Source organism: Amblyraja radiata, chromosome 24, assembly GCF_010909765.2.
Source record: "Amblyraja radiata isolate CabotCenter1 chromosome 24, sAmbRad1.1.pri, whole genome shotgun sequence".
Taxonomy (NCBI): Eukaryota; Metazoa; Chordata; class Chondrichthyes; order Rajiformes; family Rajidae; genus Amblyraja; species Amblyraja radiata.
In genome coordinates, this window is record NC_045979.1 from 20,420,569 (window position 1) to 20,440,924 (window position 20,356).

At 42.7% G+C, this 20,356-nt stretch overlaps 1 protein-coding gene across 3 annotated transcripts in view; it reads left to right on the forward strand.

The window, feature by feature from the left end:
- Positions 1 to 19,746, forward strand: part of LOC116986827 (kinesin-like protein KIF21B) — a 113,053-nt gene extending 93,307 nt beyond the window's left edge. The window contains exons 28-36 of one of the 3 annotated variants that reach the window (XR_004415581.1): positions 1,274 to 1,312; positions 3,644 to 3,780; positions 6,281 to 6,461; positions 8,515 to 8,679; positions 10,429 to 10,546; positions 11,814 to 11,984; positions 13,976 to 14,175; positions 16,961 to 17,111; positions 19,615 to 19,729. Coding sequence is in view for 1 of the 3 variants with exons in the window: in XM_033042549.1 (XP_032898440.1) it covers positions 1,274 to 1,312; positions 3,644 to 3,780; positions 6,281 to 6,461; positions 8,515 to 8,679; positions 10,429 to 10,546; positions 11,814 to 11,984; positions 13,976 to 14,175; positions 19,615 to 19,702 (1,099 nt within the window). In the remaining 2 variants the exon portion in view is untranslated. Of the gene's footprint in view, positions 1 to 1,273; positions 1,313 to 3,643; positions 3,781 to 6,280; positions 6,462 to 8,514; positions 8,680 to 10,428; positions 10,547 to 11,813; positions 11,985 to 13,975; positions 14,176 to 16,960; positions 17,112 to 19,614 lie in introns of all 3 variants that reach the window. The other 2 variants (XR_004415582.1, XM_033042549.1) reach the window with 2 other exon arrangements.
- Positions 19,747 to 20,356: the final 610 nt, after the last annotated feature.

Sequence of the window (20,356 nt, forward strand, 5' to 3'; positions counted from 1 at the left end):
CTCTACCGCTATCTCCAGGCCCCCAGTGAAAAAATAAAACATTCTCCTTTAAACTTTGCCCCTCTCACCTTAAAGCTATGCCCTCTAGTATTTGTTTTTCCAAAGATCAACACAAAATGCAGGAGTAACTCAGCAGGTCAGACAGCATCTCTGGAGAAAATGAATAAGTGACACTTATTCAGAATTACATTTTTCAGGAAAAAATTAAGTTTTTCAAAACTGGGGAAATGGATCTGACTGTCTTCCCTATCTACGCCTCTCATAATTGTATGTACTTCCATCAGATCTCCGCGCAACTTCCGGCGATTCTGATTACAATTCTGATTACAATTCAGAGGAAAGATGAATTAGATATAATTTGAAGGTGTTTGCAGGCTGATTAATGACAATGCCGTCTCATTATCAGAGCTGCCTTCCTGACCAACATATTCCACATGAACACTTTCTAAATATCAATCGTTAAAATTAAGAATACATTGTCATTGGTAAATTAATGTCACTTTTAGAAATCCATTCTATTTCTAGAGTAAAGCAATAACTGATTGATTTGAATTAAACTCATTGCACATTTTTGTAACCAATAAAGATTTTTCATTAATCTTTTAGTTTAGTTTAGAGGTGCAGAGTGGAAACAGGCCCTTCGGCCCGCTGAGATCACGCCGTACACTTGCTCTATTCTAGATACTGTGCTCATTATTTGGCATGAACAAGATGGGCGGAAGGGTCTTTTTCTGTGCTTAGTTTAGAGAAACAGCGTGGCAACAGACCCTTGGACCCACCAAGCCCGCACCGACCAACGATCACCCATGCATTGGTTTTATCCGACACACTAGGGACAATTTACAGAGCCCATTTAACCTACAAACACCTGGAGAAAACTCACACAGTCACAGGGATACAACATACAAACTCCATCCAGACAGCACCTGTAATCAGGACTGAACCCGGGTCTCTGGCGCTGGAAAGCAGCTACTCTACCGCTGATCCATTGTGCCACCCTGAATACTGCAAACATGATTAAACCTCTAATTTAATTTTCCAGTTGTAATCATCTTTTGGTATCATCAGTCCTGTCCAGGAGGTGATATAATTGATAAATCTGAAGGAAAAGATCACAGACGAGAACTGTTAAGCACTCTATTTTTGAGGCGCTCAGTACTGTATAACTTGGCCTGCCTCCTCTTGTTCTTGCTTGTTATTCTATTCAACAGTCCGACATGCTAAATCTCTCTCGCCTTTTGTCCCCATAACCCTGCTGCTGTTTTGTTTGTAGGTCTGATGACAGTGACTCCTCTCTCTCGGAGGTTCCCAGGTACCGGTTTCTTTTGTCACTTCTTGCACTGTGCAAGTCTCTGCTTCTGGTCTGACTGGGTGGTGCAGCTGACCGCTTTGCTGTTTGCATGTTACTGTGCGCGTGTATATGTGTGTGTGTGTGTATCTCTTATGTCCGCCCCAGCACTGCATCTTGTACCAAAAGCAAGCACAGTTCCTTGTGTTAGTTGGTTGGTTGTTGGCTAGTTTTTATTTTTAACGGAGCACTTTAATGTAAGGACAGTTTCATTTCTAAGTCTGTTTTTCTTTGGATTGGGCTGATTTGCATGCACCTTTAATTTACCTTCGGTGGAAATCTGCATATCATTTACATGTACAGATAGTCAAACTAATAGTTATATTTTATGCCAAATCACCTGGTGTTGGTAAATTCTCTTTGGGGTGATTTGTGTGAATAAGTGTTGGATTTCCGGGAAAAGGGTTGAATGACTATATAATGAACAAAGCTTTCGGTTCATGCATCAGGTGACTGGCGACAATTTCGAACTCAGATTGGAGGTAAGGATTTAATCGATGGCGTTGCAGTTCTTAATAAATGTTACATACCTACAACTGATGAAGACTGCAGGATAAGAGAGGAAAACAATAGCATATGACCACGCTGCTATACGGTGCCAGGCATAAATTTGAGCGAGTATTCCAAAATTAGATGTGCGTAAATTAAACTCCGGTCGTAATTAGACATGCGTGTTACACTAAAAACATGTAAATCATGCACATGTGAAGGGCAAGGTGCCTGTATAACTTATTACAGTTTAGATTATTAGTGTCACTTGCATTTAAATATGCAAACAAAAGGTTTATTCACAATGCTATCCAATTGAATTGGATAACAATATACACAAATACAATCAACCCAAACACATGCAACTGGTGGAGCGAAGAGAAAAATACCAGAGTATAGAATGTAGATTATCAGCCTTGTAGCAAATCAATTCAGGAGAAAAAGTCCAATGTCCACATTGAAGTAGGTTGGTGAATCGGGACAGGACCCATAGTCTAGAGAAGGACCATTCAGAGGCCTAGAAACCAACCTAACCCCGATGTCCTCCAGGTTTTGTTGCACCGATAATGCAGCGCTCTGATTACACTGACATTTTTGTCTGTTATTGTGGTGCAGGCATTGGGATTTCAGGTGTGGAGATTGTAGAGAGTGGTGTAAACCTTCAAGAGTCCTTATGGTGCTTTTCAAACACATAACTCTCCGTGTAAAATGCGGGGTGTCTGCATTAGTGTCATATATGCATCCAACAAAAGTTGATCTTCCTCAGTGACATCCTGCCATTGAATCTCAGTGAATGCTATTAGTGGCACAAGACTGGTTTTAGTGTTTTTAGTTTTAGAGACACAGCGTGGAAACATGCCCTATGGCCACCGAGTCCTTGCTGACCAGCGATTACTCGTATAGTTCTATATTACACATTAGGGACAATTTGCAGAAGCCAATTAACTTACAAACCTGGACGTCTTTGAAGTGTGGGAGGAAACCGGAGCACCCGGAAAAAACCCACGCAGTCAACGGAAGGACATACAAACAAATTCTGTACAGCCAGCACCCGTAGTCAGAATGGAACCCAGATCTCTGGATCTGTAAGGCAGCGACTCTACCGCTGTGCCAGTGTGTCATTCGTTTGGCTATCATACTGTAACATCAATACGTATCAATTATATTGCATGCAAGTTGTTAGGTGTTGCATGAATTTTATCATTTGGCAAAAATGTTTGCTTTGTAGAAAATGTAATATTTTATTTTACAATAATGTATTAATACAAGCTCATTCAATTGTCTCGTAACTAGTGTATGGAAATGGATAATCATTTACTCTCGATAAATTATCTGCATTTTGTGCTGATTTTCACTGAACGTTGTAAGTGGCTAAACAGGACATTTGGAAGAATATTGAGGTGTTTGCATAAGTGATCAGCCTTCATGTGGGAAAATGGAAGTAGCGTCAAAGGCAAAAGGAAATAAAGTGTTGGAGTAACTCAACGGTTCAGGCAGCATCAGTGGAGAACTTGGGTAGGTGACATTTTGGGTCGGGATACTTCTTTATACTGTGTGATCTCCATTGGTGGAGTCAGAAGGATCTCAATCTGAAATTTCACCATTCCATGTTCTCCGGAGATGCTACCTGACCTGCAGAATCAGCAATTTGTGCCCTTTTGTGTAAACCAGCATCTGCAGTTCTTTATTTTTAACATTAAAAGGCACTCTGATATTCAGTACAATCCATTTCTAAATACATCAGTCACGGCCATGAGAAGAAGACACAAGTTGAAAGTATTTACTTGTGGTCTGTTTTTTCTTCAGGGGCGTTATTAATCCGGTCGGTGGAACCAAGGGTGGCAGGACTGCGCCGCTCCAGTGCATTTCAGTTGCTGAAGGACATTCTAAACCTGTGCTGTGTCTTGATGCAACCAATGACCTGCTGTTCACCGGTTCAAAAGGTAATAAGTTCATAAGGTGCGAAATTAGGCCGTTCGTTTAGTTTAGAGATACAGCGCGGAAATAGGCCCTTCGGCTCACCGAGTCGCCGCCATACACTAGCACTATCCTACACACTAGGGATAACTTACAATCTTTACCGAAGCTCAGTAGCCTACAACCCTGTACTTCTTTGGAGTGTGGGAGGAAACCGGAGCACCCGGTGAAAAGCCATGCGGTCACGGGGAAGACGTACAAACTCCACAATCACAGCATCCATAGATCGAACCCGAGTTTCTGGTGGTGTGAGGCAGCATCTCTACCGCTGCGCCACCATGCTTTTCCAACTCCGCCATTCAATCATGGCTGATCTTTCTTTCCCTCTCAACCCCATTCTCCTGCCTTCTCCCCGTAACCTTTGACGCCCTTACTAATCGAGAACCTGTCAAACATCGCTATAAAAATACCCATTGACTTGGCCTCCACAGCAATGAATTCCACAGATCCACCACCCCCCAGCTAAAGAAATTCCTCCTCATGGAGGGAGGAGAAGGCAGCCACTGAGATTAAAGGGCCGTGGGGAAAATGCAGGAAAGGGGTACTGAGTTTGGATGATCAGCCATGATCATATTGAATGGATCGAAGGACCAAATGGCCTACTCCTGCACCTATTTTCTATGTTTCTAAAGCAGATACAAAGTGCCCCCCTTATACAACAAACAAACAAACAAATCTTCATAATTCCATGTACACACCGTTTTGTCAATCTCAGCCTAGCTGTCCATGAAACAGCAAAGTAACATTAAACAAAAAAGATAATGCGCTTGCCTCACAGTTGGTTAACAGTGTGATTTTAACACACTTCTTGACACATGACATCTGCTATGAAAGTGTAGAAAGTGATAAACAGAGACGGTGGTGCAGCTGCCTCACAGCGCCAAAGACCCAGGTTTGATCCTGACCTCGGTTGCTGTCTGTACGGAGTTTACACGTTCTCCCTGTGGGAGGAAACCGGAGCACTGGGTTTCCACCCAGTGCTCCGGTTTCCTCCCACATCCCAAACACGTGGGGGCTTGTAGGTTAATTGGCTTCAGTAAATTGTCCCTAGTATATAGGATGCGAAAGTGGGATACTATAGAACTAGTGTACAGGTGATCGATGGCTGGCGTGGGCCGAAGGGCCCGTTTCCACGCTGTATCTCCAAACTAAATTAGAGGACACAGCTTTAAAATGAAAGGGGCAAAGTTTAAAGCAGATGTGCAGGGCAAGTAATTTTTACAGAGAGTGGTGGGTGCCTGGAACTCGCTGCCAGGGGTGGTGGTGGAGGCAGATAAAATAGTGGTGTTTAAATAGGTACTTGGATATGCAGGGAGTGGAAGGATGGGCAAACAGAGGAGACTCACTTGGCATCATGTTCAGCACAGACATGGTGGGCCGAAGGGCCTTTCCTGTGCAATACTATTCTGTGTTACCATGCTGCTAGTCACGTCACACCAACAGTGCATCAGAGTAATAACTGTGAAGGTTTAGATAATATATTTCTGGGGTTTTTGTAGCTTCCAATTATGACATTGAAAAAAAATAATTCTTCGCACCATTTGCAATGTGCTATTAAACATAAGTAATGATTAAATCAAAGAACAGCATGATTTTAAAATAATTGCTGTAATCAGTGAAAAACAGGCATTTTGTATAAATCATCCCCATTGTGATGTTCAGTGGCCTGTTATACGATCAATGGCACAGTCTGTTTATGAGAGTGAAATGGAGGATGCGATCAACAAAATATCTGTGTTCAAATTCTGGGTGGCACAGTGGCAGAGTTGTTGCCTTACAGCGCCAGAGACTATGGTTGCTGTCTACGAAGTTTGTATGTTCTCCTTTTGGCCAAGCGGGGTTTCTCCGGGAGCTCCAGCAGTTTCCTTCCATACTCCAAAGATGTACAGGTTTGTAGGTTCATAGGCATCTGTAAATTGTAAATTGTCCCTAGTGTGTAGGATAGTGCTAGGGTACGGGGAGATCGCTGGTCAGCGAGGATTCATCAGGCCAAAGGACCTGTTTCCGTGCTGTTTTCCGGTTATGTTTTCAGACTTTATAATAGAGATCAAATTTAGTTTAGAGATGCTGAGTGGAAACAGGCCCTTTGGCCCACCGGGTCCATGCTAACTATCCATCACCCGTTCACACTAGTTGTATGGTGTCCAACTTTCTCATCCACTCCCTACGCACTAGAGGCAATATGCAGAGGCCAAATAACCTACAGACCCACACATCTTTGGAATGTGGGAGGAAACCAGAGCATGTGGAGGAATCCCAGGCTGTCACAGTGAGAACGCAAGCAAACAGTACTCGAGGTCAGGATCAAACCCAGGTCTCTGGCGCTGTAAGGCAGTGGCTCAATCAGTTTCACCACTATGCCCTTCATATTGTTTAAATTTGCTTTGAATCTTGTTGAATAATGAAAGATATCCTGCTTCTTGATTTCTGAGTTTCCTGTGGTTTTGTGCTCTGTACCTGCCTTAGATCGGACCTGCAAAGTGTGGAATCTGGCCACGGGACAGGAAATCAGTACCCTGAAAGGACATCCGAACAATGTGGTCTCGGTCAAATACTGCGGTTACTCCAGCCTTGTGTTCACTGTGTCTACATCGTACATCAAAGTCTGGGATATCCGAGACACTCCTAAATGCATCAAGACACTAACGTAAGAGTTTTCTCCATCTTAACGTCTTAAAGGACACCATTTGCTGCAGTGTCTGAGCAATTTTGGGCCCTATCTGAGGATGTGCTGGCCGTAAGAGGCCAAGGCATTGGGTATTTTTAATGCGGAGATTGATAGTTCTTGATTAGTATGGGCGTCCAAGGTTACGGAGAGAAGGCAGAAGAATGAAGTTGGGAGGGAAAGATGGGACCTGCATGATTGAATGGTGGAGTAGACTCGATGAGCTAAATGGCCCAATTCTGCTGGTATGGTCGTATGCTCTTGGATGTTGCTAAAGCTTTAGGTTCATCAGTAAAATTATAAGAAAGATGATACAAGGTTAATTTATTCAGATCAACCAGTCTTTTTACATTCCACAAAATGATGGGCTGTCTTCTGAGTGATTGTTTTCGTATTCCAAAGTTCAATTACCTGTACTATGTTGGTATCTGTCCACCTGTGAGAGATGATGGTGCGGCTTTGACGATGTCTTGTTTGGAGAAGGGAATGTTTCATTTGTGGTTACATTTCCTGCTGTGGATATTACCATACGCTAAACCTGTGTACCTGTGCTGAGGAATATTCGATATAAAACAGCTTAATTTTGCAAGTAATATTTCTAGATCCAAGCAGCTTAATGAACATTTCTGCAGAAAAGTAACTTTTAGTGTGAAGACCTTGCTCGATGACTTTCAATGATGTAGAAGCAGATAAAATTGAGACATTCAGACTGATATATGGATTGGAAGGGTTTAGAGGGCTATGGGCCAATGCAGGCAGGTGGGACTAGACTAATCTGTCAACTTGGACAGGGTGGGTCGAGGGGTTTGTTTCCAATGCTGTGCATCTGTATGGCTCTAAGATCAGAAGCTCATGGAATTATTTCACAACATCTGGAACTTGTGCAGGTGTGATATTCTGCAGGTAGCAAGTAACCTCTTGAAATCCCTGAGGCTGAATAGAATGAAATCCAGGTAATGTCATGTAGTCAACCGGCTCAGAAACAGGCCCAACATCCCAATTCGCCCATGCTGATCAAGCCGCCCCATCTATGCTAGTCCAATTTCCCCCCGTTTGGCCCATATCACTCTAAACCTTTCCTATCAGTGTACCAGTCCAAGTGTTCTTTAAATGCTGTATAATACCTGCCTCAACTACCTCCTCTGGCAGCTCGTTCCATATACCCACCATTCTTTGAGAGAAAAAGGTGCCCCTCAGGTTCCCAGTAAATATTCCCCTCGTCACCTTAAACCTGTATCCTCTGGTTCTGGATTTACCTTCCCTGTGAAAAAGACTCTGTGCATTCACCCTATCTATTCCCCTCGTGAGTTTATACACCTCTATAAGATCACCCCTCAGCCTCTTGTGCTCCAAGAAATAAAGCCCAAGCCTGCCCAACCTCTCCCTGTAGCTCATGCCCTCATGTCCAGGTAATGTGTTTGCAAATCTTCTCTGAACTAGTCAGGTCCTGAATTCTATTCGTCATCTTTCCTATATCAAGATGACCAAAACTGAACACAATACTCCAAATGTGGGCACTTTTAAGGAGAATCTTGAAGGTAGAGGGAAAGGTAGTGAGCTGAAGCTGTTTACAGAAGGAATTCCGGAGGTCAGGGGTTGGGTTTTGCCGCTTGCATTGGTGTGATTATAATTGGGCGTTTCGGCAACAGGGAGGGGTTGGATAGACTTGGATTGTTTTCTCTGGAACGCCAGAGGTTGAGGGGAGACTTGATAGGAGTTTATAAAGTTATGAGAGGCAGAGTTAGCGTGGATAATAAGAACCTTTTTTCCCCAGGATGGAAATGTCAAAGACTAGAAGGCATAGCTTTAAGGTGACAATGGCAACGTTTAAAGTTCAACTTGCATAGGACCAGTTGTATTTTTTAACACCAAGAGTAGTGAGTGCCTGGTAGACAGCCAGAAGCTTTTTCCCAGGATGGAAATGACTAACACTAGAGGGCTATAAGATGAGAGGGGGAAAGTTTAAAGGAGATGTGCGGGGCATTCTGCATTAACATTTGAAGACTACTAACTGTCAGTTTTTTCCTGTGATCAGATCCTCTGGTCAAGTAACTTCAGGTGATGCATGTACAGGAACAGTCAGTCGCACGGTGAGCATTGCACAAGGTGAACACCAGATCAACCAGATTGCGCTGAACCCCACAGGCACTCTCCTCTACGCTGCAACTGGTAACTGTGTTCGCATCTGGGACCTTAAGAAGTAAGGAACTTTCCCGGAACATACCTCATTATTTTTCCATAGTAAGGGGACAGAGTTTAATTGTCTGTCAGCGAATGTAATTATTTTAACAAATCTAAAAAACAAGTAACTGTGTTAGTTTTGTTTTGTTTATTGTCACGTTTACAGAGGCACAGTGAAAAGCTTTTGATGTATTGCAGTCAGTGAAAAGACTACACATGATTACAATTGAGCTGTCCACAGTGTACAGATACAGGATAACAGGAATGACATTTAGTGCTAGATAAAGTCCAATTAAAGATAGTCCAAAGGGACTCCAATGACGTAGATGGTAGATCAGGACCGCTCTCCAATTGTTGATAGGATGGTTCAGTTGCCTAATAAATATTAGTTCATAGTTTTTTAATATTTTGCAATATGTTATCAATTTAGTTTAGTTTAGAGGTACATACCTGCACGTCTATGAAATGTGGGAGGAAACCGGAGCTCCCGGAGAAAACCCACACGGTCACAAGGAGAACTCCGTACAAACTCCGTACAGAGAGCACCCGTTGTCAAGATTGAACCGGGGTCCCTGGCGTTGTAAGGCAGCAACTCTACCGCTGCGTATCTGTACTGGGCTATGTTTTACGATAGTTTATGCTGGACTCCAACTTTTGACTTCAGAAGTTGTTGCACTATCTCCCCGGCACATGAGTAGTGTCACGGCATCACCCCACTTGTTAGATGGGGTGGCAACAACAAAGAGTTTTTGAAACTCCAAAATATTCCCAGATTCAGGGACAGTTTCTTCCCAGCTGTTATCAGGCAACTGATCCGTCCTCTCGCCAACTAGGGAGTGGTCCTGACATCCCTTCTACCTCATTGGAGACCCTTGGACTTTACTGGACTTTATGTTACACTAAACGTTATTCCCTTTATCCTGTATCTGTGTACTCTGGACGGCTTGATTGTAACCATGTACAGTCTTTCCACTGAGTGGATAGCAGACAACAACAAAAGATTTGCACTGTACCTCAGTACATGTGACAATAAACTAAACTAAAATAAAAATGCAGCAATTTGCAAATCTTCTTTGACAGTACTTCAGAACTCTGCGGTTACTACCATTTAGGAAGACAGAGGCAACATGTGCATTGAAATACAATTACAACCAAATTCTTGTCCAAGTCTTGACAAGGGCACTATTCTTTCTGTGTTTCTTGGTCAAACCGATTCCTGCCGTAATATGACAGCCTCACAGTGCCTGCTGACCAGTAAAGAAATCTGCCCAGCACAATCTCACAGCCAAGTTAGGATGGATTCTAAGAATTAAATTATATAATGTAACGCTTTCAATGCATTTGATTTATTTCTACGAAAGGATATTGCACTTTGCCCTTGAAGTGGCGATTTAGATATTGGCGTTCTTTCAGAATGATGCCTCCTCAGGGTAGAAGGAGGTATTTGGTTCTTTGAAAACCTATTAAAGGACACACAGGGTTTACATGCAGTATATCAGAGACCTGGAAGACACAAGGAACTGCAGACTCTGGAATCTTGAACAAAACACAAAGTGCTGGAGGAACCGGCAGTTACAGAAGCCAACTATAAGCCGACAAACATGCACGTCTTTGAAATGTGGGAGGAATCTGACCTCCCGGAGAAAGCCCTTGGCTGGTCAGGTAGCATCAGTGGAGGGGATGGAAGAGTGACATTTTGGATCGGGACCCTTTCATCCACGGTTCTTCCTACAGCTGGTACTAATTTATCTCTCATTCGTTGTTATAGAATTCAACCTGTAGGAAAACTCATGGGTCACATTGGTCCTGTGATGTGCCTCACAGTGGAGAGAGCAGCGGCTAAACATGATTTGGTCATCACTGGCTCTAAAGACCATTATGTGAAGGTAAGGTTTTTCATGACCCAAAGCTCCACTCCCAGAACCACACTCTCTCCCTGCTCCCTGACGCAAACCTTCATGATATCTAAAACACAAAGTGCTGGAAGACCTTTATCATTCAGTCTGAAGAAGGGTTCCGAGCCGAAATGTCATCTGTTCCTTTTCTCCAGAGATGCTGCCTGACCCGCTGAGTTACTCTAACATTTTGTGTCTATCTGCTGGAGGAACTCAGAGGGTCAAGCAGCATCTGTGCAGGGAATAGAGAGACAACGTTTCAGGTCGGGACTCTTCTTTACACTCAGCCTTCACATGATCGGTATCATGCACTGCTCTGCTTACGGAAAAGATTAACAAGTGAGATTACATGAACATAGGAACTAGGAGGAGACTCCCCATATCCCCCTTTTTAGATTCATAAAATAGCATAGCACAGGAACAGGCCCTTCGGCCCACAATGCCCATACTGAACACGATGGTTAGACTAATCCCCTCTGCCTGCATGTGATCCACATCTCCCCCATTCCCTGCACATCCATGTGCCTATCTAAAAGCCTCTTAAAAGTCACCATCATATCTGCCTCCACCACTACCCCGGCAGTGTGTTCCAGGAACCCACCATTCGCTGTGTAAAAAACACATCTCCCCTCTCACCTTAAAGCTGTGTCCTCTAGGCTTTGACCTTTCCAACCTGGGTAAAATGGTTCTGGTCTACACAGACAAGACACCCTATCTATGCCTCCCATAATTTTATATACTTCTATCAAGATTGAAATGTCACCTGGACAATCCCTCCAGAATCCATTCCCCGCTGATGAACTCCAAGGCTCCTGGCATTCAGTCATCAAAAACCTGTAGAAACAAGGAAATGCAGATGCTGGTTTACATAAAAGGCACAATGTGCTGGAGTAACTCAGCAGGTCAGGCAACGTCTCTGGAAAACATTGGATAGGTGATGTTTTGGGTCGGGACCCTTCAGACTGATCCAGGGCGGAGGAGAACCTCTTCAAAGAAAGCATACTTTGAGACTTTGCTGCAGAGCAGGAAAATGTGGATTAAAGGAACTGCAGATGCTGATTTACCAAAAAAACAATCTAAAACCAACCCAAAACATCACCTATTCATGCCCTCCAGAGATGCTGAGTTACTCCAGCATCTGAAATTTCTAGCCTGATATCTCTTCAGAGTTTAATCTGCAGAACTCTATATTCCTTTTAAATTATCTTGGAATATGTTTAGATATTCAAGTACTAACAAATATGTATTTGCTCTGCAGAAGTTTGAAATAGCTGAGAGTACTCTGGGAAATGTTGGTCCCACACATAATTTTGAGCCTCCACACTACGACGGGATTGAATCTCTGGGAATCCATGGAGACATCCTGTTCAGTGGATCGAGAGACAATGGAATCAAAAAATGGGACTTGGAAAGACAAGAACTAATACAGGTGCGCAAATGGATCCCTGACTCTGCCTTTAAAACAGGAGACTTCAGATAAGTTTTTTTCTAAAAGCAAGCGGTACATCGGTAGAATTGTTGCCTTACCACACCAGAGACCCGGGTTCGATCCTGACTACGGGTGCTGTCTGTACGGAGTTTGTACATTCTCCCTGTGACCACATGGGTTTTCTCCGGGTGCAGGTTTGGAGGTTAATAGGCTCTGTAAATTGTAAATTTTCCCGAGTGTGTAGAATAATGTTAGTGTACACTGGTCACTGGGGTGATCACTGCTCGACGTGGACTCGGGCCAAAGGGCCTGTTCCCGCACTGTATCTCTAAAGTCTAAAGTCAAATATTTATGTTCAAGGAGGAATCATGTTGCAAGATGTCCCATTTATGCTATTTGTTTGGCCCACATCCCTCCAAACCTTTCCTATCTATGTAAAATATTGTGAATTATAAGATGACCTTTCTTTATCCACAACTATTGAACCCACTCATCGTGATTCTTGTCACTAATAGTATCTGCGTCTCGTGTGGGCTTTTAGCCAGCACCATGCCATTTGCAAATTTGGATATTTCACATAGTGTTCCCATCTTGATTTTGGATTTTGACGACACAGCACGGAAACAGGCCCTTCGGACCTCTGAGTCTGCGTTAAACAGCAAACATACACTAACACTATCCTACACACACTAGGGACAATTTGCAATGTTTTACCCAAAGCCAATTAACCTATAAACCTGTACGTATTTGGAGTGTGGGAGGAAACCGGAACACCCGGAAGAAACCCACATGGTCATGAGAACGTACAAACTCCATACAGACAGCACCCATACTCAGGATCGAACCCAGGTCTCTGGCGCCGTAAGGCAACAACTCTACCGCTGCACCACTTGCCCCCCCCCCCCCCTAAATCCATTGAATCGAATGATGGAAAGTCATTTAGACAGGTACATGGATAGGGGTGTTTAGAGGGATATGGGCCTTCTTGGGTGGCATTAGAGTCATACAACTCTAAGAAGAAATATTCATCTAAGGAGATTTTTATCATTTTATATTTCGCAATTTATTACACGGACTGGAAACGATTAGAGGGATGTGGGCTTGACACAGGCAAATGGGACTAGCTTAGATGGAGAATTTGATCGGCATGGATAGGTTGGGTTGAAGGGCCTGTTTCCGTGTTGTATGTCTAATGCTACTGAAGATGGATCTATCTGTTAATAGAAATCGTGCTTTTAGTTTAATTTAGTTTAATACTGTGTGGAAACAGGCCTTTCAGCCCAATTCGTCAATGCCGACCAAGATGTCCCATTTATGCTATTTGTTTGGCCCACATCCCTCCAAACCTTTCCTATCTATGTAAAATATTGTGAATTATAAGATGACCAAACAAAAATCACTTTAAAGATGAGTATTTATATGTAGCGGCAGCTTTGCTGTCTTACAGCAACAGATACCCGCGTTCGATCCTAACTTTAGGTACTGTCTGTACGGAGTTTGTACATTCTCCCCGTAACCGCAAGGGTTTTCCCCTGGTGCTCTGGTTTCCACCCAGAATCCAAAGACGTGCAGGTTTGTAGGTTAATTGGCTTCTGTAAACTGCCTCGAGCGTGTAGGATAGAACTAGTGTACGGGGGATCAATGGTCAGCAAGGACTGGGTGGGCCGAAGACCCTGTTTCCACACAGTATCTCTAAACTAAATGCTCGATTTCTATTAAAATATATTAATCTTCAGTAGCATTAGACTTATACAACACGGAAACAGGCCCTTCAGCCCAACTTGTCCATGCCGACCAAGTGGCTTCATCTAAGCTCGTCCCACTTGCCCGTCAAGCCCACATCCCTCTAACAGTTCCATATCTGTTATAATAAATTGCAAATTATAAAATGGCAAAAATCTCCTTAGATGAGTATTTCTTCAAAGACTGTGATGAGAATTGTTATATTTCCATGTAAAAGTAAGTATTCATGTTACTTTAATTTTATTTAGCAAATCCCAAACGCTCACAAAGATTGGGTGTGCGCGCTGGCATTTGTCCCAGGTCGTGACATGTTGCTAAGTGGTTGCCGAGGGGGAATACTTAAAGTTTGGAACATCGACAACTTCACCCTGCTGGGAGAGATCAGAGGGCATGACAGTCCTATTAATGCCATCTGCACAAACTCCAGCAGGATTTTCACTGCATCCAGGTAGGTTTAGTTTAGTTTATGATTGTCACATGTGCTGAGGTACAGTGAAATGTTTCTGTTTGCAAGCTAACCAGTCAAGACAAGCCTGTACAATCAAGCCACCTACAGTGTGCACAAAAGGATAAAGGGGACATTTCAGTGCAAAGATATAATGTTGAACAACATTTTAGTGCAAAAATATAACGTTGAGTGTCATTAATGCTTCAATTATTTACAAGCATCTTTGCTAAGAAAGGGAACACTTGTTTTATGCTGGGGAAAGTAGAGGAGAAGTTTCAGAATATGGACAGTCTTGGTTTCTTTCCCTATAATTTGTGATGCATTTTAAAAACTGCTATTAGAAATTAACACTTTTAAACTGTTACGATGAATTTAATCTCTTGGATTTAATGAAAACATTGTCACAGAAGGCTGTAGAGGCTAAATTAATGGATATTTTTAAGGCGGAGATTGACAAATTCTTGATTAGTATGGGTGACAGGGGTGATGGGACAAAGGCAGGAGAATGGGGTTGGGAGGGAAAGATAGATCAGCCATGATTGAATGGTGGAGTAGACTTGATGGGCCGAATGGCCTAATTGTGCTCCTAGAACTTATGCATTTATGAACAAGATTGCTTTTGGATTCCTGAATTAAAGAGATTGGAGCAATAAATCTTTGATTTTTTAAGTTTCATTTTAACTTTGAGGTGTTATGCTGCATCGGCTCCATTCATTTTATCCAGTGGATTACATTTTGAATAATCATGTTTGCTTGTATCCTTCAGCTACAGGCGTTCCTTCGATTCCACATGCACTGGTCCACTGGATTAGCAGCTAAATGTCACAATACAGTTGTACCAGGGATATCTCCCACCCAGATACTGGTTTCGGTGAAGTGCAGCTGCCCTGAATGAGACCATCAACTTTGCAGATGCTTGAGGCTTCCACTTTCGATGGGGAGTCATAAGCATCTGTACAGTTACATGGGGTAAAAGCTGGCAGTGTCACGGGGACAGTTAGACTTCCCAACCATCCTTATGTTTATTGGCCAGATGTTGCTCACAACATACATTTGTCACCAGAGTAGACACCAAGAGCTGCAGATGCCGGAATTGTCAGCAAAAGACACAAAGTGCTGAAGTAACTCTACGGGTCAGGCAGCATCTCTGGAGAACATGGATAGATGACGTTTCTGGTTGGGACCTTTCAGACTGAAGAACTTTTCTGACTTTCTTTAGAACTTTCTTCAAATGTGCTCTGAGATCTATGAGGAGGAATTTCTTTAGCCAGATTTTGGTGAATCTGTGGAATGTGGAGGCCAAGTCAATGGATATTTTTAAGACAGACATTGACAGATTCTTCATTTGCACAGGTGTTATGGGGGGAAAGCAGGAGAATGGGGTTGAGAGGAAAATACAATACAATACAATACAATTTATTGTCATATAGAAAGATAGATCAGTCATGATTGAATGGCCGTTGTAGATCTGATGGCCCAAATGGCCAAATTCTGCTCGTATCTTATGAACTTCAGACTGAGTCTGAAGAAGAATCCCGACCCGAAAAATCGCCTTTCCATGTTTTCCAGAGCAGCTGCCTGACACACTGAGTTACTCCAGCATCAAAATTGGGGATTCTTTGTGAAACCACGTTCTCCAATAATCATTCGAAACAAGAACAAACTTAAGTATCTCCCATTAGGTTCTTTCGTGAATGTTTAGCATTAATTGACAAATCTTAGTATTTTCCTTGCATCATCCATCTGTTGACTCCATCCATAATACATCCAAAGTGTCTTCTGTTGCTTTACTTGTGTCTTACCCAGCTTAACACAATCAGCTGCTTTTGATGACAGGATGGGAAAAAATGACATGCTTATTTCTGATCACAATAATGTTTTCTTGAAGAGCATAGGTATTCATTTAATAATTGGATAATTAAAAAGAAGATCATTCTGGTAGACACAAGGAACTGCTGGAGTAACTCAGTGGGTCAGGCAGCATCTCTGGAGGACATGGAAGGGTTGGGACCGTTCTTATGACTGATTGTAATAGAGTGGGAGGGAAGCTGATAGAGAGGAGGGGGCAGGACAAAGCCAGGCAAGTGATGTGGAAAAAAAATCACTGTGCTGGAGTATCTCAGCAGGTCAGGCAACATCCCAGGAGAATATGGATAGGTAACGTTTCAGGAAAAAGGGTCCTATCGTTGCCATCCATGTTCTCCAGAGAAACTACCTGACCCACTGAGTTACTCCAGCACTCTCTGTCTTTTTATGGAAACCAGCATCTGCAGTTCCTTGTTTCTAAGTGATAGGTGGATACAGGTGCGGGGGGTGTTTGGCAGATAGGTCAATTGTATTTTATTGTCATATGTCCTAAAACAGAACAATTTGAAGGTTGAAGGCCAGAGATGTAAAGGAGACAAAAGCCTGTGAGATAAGAAGTGTGAAATGGGAAGCCAGAGGACGGAACAGCCTCCGATGGCTGTGGAGGCCATGCCAATGGCGCAGATTGGAATATTCTTGATTAGTAAGGGTGTCAGGGGTAATAGGGAGAAGACAGGAGAATGGGGTTGAGAGGGAAAGATAGATGTTTGAATGGTGAAGTAGACTTGATCGGCCGAATGGCCTAATTCTGGTCCTATAACTTATGAACATGGAATAAAGGAGAAGGGGAGGAGAGAAGGGATATAGATGAAAGGGGACGGGAGTCAGACATCTACTGGTTGCGTCTTTTTCTCTCTTGCATCTTTCAGACTTGCATTATATCTCTGTCTCTCTTTTTTCTCTTTCCTTTCTGCTGCAGTGATTGCCGGGTAAAGCTATGGAATTATGTGGCGGGTCTTACTCCTTGTTTACCTCGACGTGTCCTTGCCATTAAGAGCCGTGCCAGTAGCATACCTTAAACCCCTGATTTCTGCTCTTCTCTGCACTTAGTTCATCTTCGCTGCTCATCGGTACAGTGGTTTGTCTACTAAAACTTTCTAATTCAAGCAAAAGTCGTGAAACCATGTGCGCCATGTTGAACATTAAGCCCAGCGGGTTTTCAAAATCGGTATTACGTTTTACCAACGGGATTTAATTTAATCTGAAAACCCAATACCTCTTGGTCAACTCTTCTCCAGACACTTACGTTCTTCGGTGCTTTCATTGATGGTCAACAATGTGAATTGGTGATCATGTAAAGAAATCAACCAGATGGTGGTGGTCTAGTTGTGGCATTAGGACAGTGAACGCCCTCTCAGAGTCTTCAAACACAGAGGCAAGCAAAGTGCATTGACATAGATGTTACCGCAATGACACTGCATCATCTTACGATAGACACTTAATGCTGGAGTAACTCAGCGGGTCAGGGCAGCATCCCTGGAGAAAAGGAATAGGTGACATTTTGGGTCGAGTCCCTTCTTCAGACTGAGAGGGGAGAGGGAAACTAGATGTACGTAAATGTTCAGGACAAATCAAAGCCAGCACCGATGACTCGAGAAAGGTAGACCCCACAATAGTCCATTGTTGGCTGTGGACGAGGTGATAAAGTGATACAAACAGTGAAACTAGCAGAACGACTAGAGTGGGGGAGGGATGGAGAGAGGGAATGCAAGTGTTTCTTGAAATTAGACAATTCACTATTCACACTGCTGAGTTTTAAGCTGCCCTAACGAAATATGAGGTGCTGACCTCCAATTTGCGTGTGGCCCCACTCTGACAGTGAAGAAGACCCAGATCAGTATGGGAATGGGAAGGGGAGTTAAAATGCTCGGCAACCAGGAGATCGCGCATGCTAAGACGAAGGTGTTCAGCACCATCTTAAATTGTGTGAAGTGGGGTGTCTTGACAACCGAGGTATCCCGAGTGAGTGAGAGGAACACTGGTGAGGGTTCTTCAATCTGCAGAAGGACACATGCTGGCCACCTAATTTCACACCTTTAATTTCCACCTTATTGTGTGTATAACATCAGATAACTCCAGCCATCAATCTGACGGATGCAACACGAGTGCAGGAGGAGATTATAATGGAAAGACTTGGAAGAGGATAAAATTGTTAAAAAATATCTAAATCTGTATGATTTTGTATCCTATGCTTTTAGCCTGTTTACACTAAAACTGTGTAAAAGTCACATATCTATATCCACGTTACTTTATAAATGGGGAAAATGTTATAATTTCAAATTCCTCTGTAAACTAAAGTTTATCATTGTAAACTTCCTCTTGATTATATTTATAGCTTGAATTTCCAGAATATCATATGAAAGTAGTAAGAATATAATCAAATATATATTTGATTATTTTCTTACTCATAAGAAAAGAATGGTATTCCTCTTACAACTGTGCCTGATTTTATGCACGTTTTGAGGTAAATTTATATAATGTTACACCAACTTAATGCTAGAAGTTTGGAAGGATGAGTAGAATATGCCATCAAGAACTTGGGCACGTATCTGGTTGTGTTTTAGAGTTCAGGAGTCATCCAGCACGGAAACATCGTTTTGGTCTAATTCCTCCAAGAAGCCCCATCTAAGCCATTTGCCCGCATTTGGTCCAACTCCCTCTAAGAGTTTCCTATCCTTAAATAGGAATGAGTAGGGCGGCACAGTGGTGCAGCGGGAGAGTTGCTGCCTGACAACGCCAGAGACCCGGATTCGGTCCTGACCACAGGTGCTGTCTGTACGGAGTTTGCACATTGTCCCTGTGGCCGCGTGAGTTTTCTCCGGGTGCTCCAGTTTCCTCCTACACTCCAAAAACTTGCAGGTTTTAAAAGTTGATTGGGTTTTGTAAAATTGTCCCTAGTGCGTAGGATCGTGCTACATCGTGTAGGTACAGGGTGATCGCTGATCGGCACGAACTCGGTGGGCCGAAAGGCCTCTTTCCGTGCCGTAATCTCTGAAGTTTAAAGAGCACCAATCCAAATTGACTGGAAAATAATGAGATGAGTTGGCTGTCTGTGTTTAGGTTTAGGTTTATTATTGTCACGTGTACCACAAAAGAGTGAAAAGCTTTGGTTTGCATTTATTCCAATAAATTGGATAGTATTTTGCATGAATAGAATCAAGACAAGCACAAGTACAAAAGAAAGAGTGAAGAGAAAGACATTTCCCTGTATATGCTCTTGAGAGCTATTCAGAAGAAGCCAAAGTCTCTTCAAAGTTCTGCCGAGTCTGCTGAAAATGCTCAGCGGCTGACAAATGTCAAGGTGGAATCTAGAAATTGGGTATGGTTGGTGCTCATGCCTGTGGTGCTTTGATTTTATGAGACTTTTTGATGTGAAGTGATCTGATTTAGTTTTGTAACAAAAAGCTAACTGCCCACAAAGTGTCTATCAAAGTAAAGACACTTAAAGTGTCTTCAAGTGATCTGAAATTGTTATGCATGGCATTGTTTGTTATGTTTATTTGTGTGATAAGAAGCTGAGATAGCTGACTGCTGTTATTTGATTTCTTAAAGTGTCTTTACCATTTCTTTCAGTGACTGTAGAATAAAAACTTGGACTGCTAAAGGATTAAAAAATGGGTACGTTATGGACATTAGAGACAGCGGTCAGGAACTCTCTTGACACCATCCAAGGGTGCACTTCATGCCATAAACTATTCTTTGAGGAGAACAGTGAGAGAATGAACTGGAAACCAGCCAGCCAAGGATTTCTCAGCTGAAGAAGAAAAACATTGGGAATTATTGTGCAGCAAGATGGGGACTGCGAGCAGTAATCTTTGCAAGGATCGGGCCACAAATATAATTCTCAACAGCACAAACAGTGAAATCGTCATAGCAACAAACATTTTGAATCGCACTGCAGCTTTGTAAATCTGACAAAAGCTTGGTGCCTTTTTTGCACATGTAAGAACAAAATTATGTTTCATTTCCTACATTAATCTATGTACTATTAATAATTCCGCAGATTCCTTCTGTGATCTTGTCCTCCAGATTCACATTCACTAATCTTAATTTTGCCACAGCAGTGTAATTGGAAGGTGATGACTTCCACCAAAGAAGAACGGAGATGTTGAACCAGGCTTTGGATGTGGAAACCCAACAAGTTCTAGTCAACTGGACCACCAAAGCTGGACAAGGACAATGTTGCTCTAGATGGCTTCCATTGTCAATGGTTTGATGACTCTTCCAAAGGAAAACAAAACAGGGGCTGCACAATGATATGGTCTTACAGTGCTGCTTTGGATCAGATATTGTCATTCGTACTGTGAGCCCATGC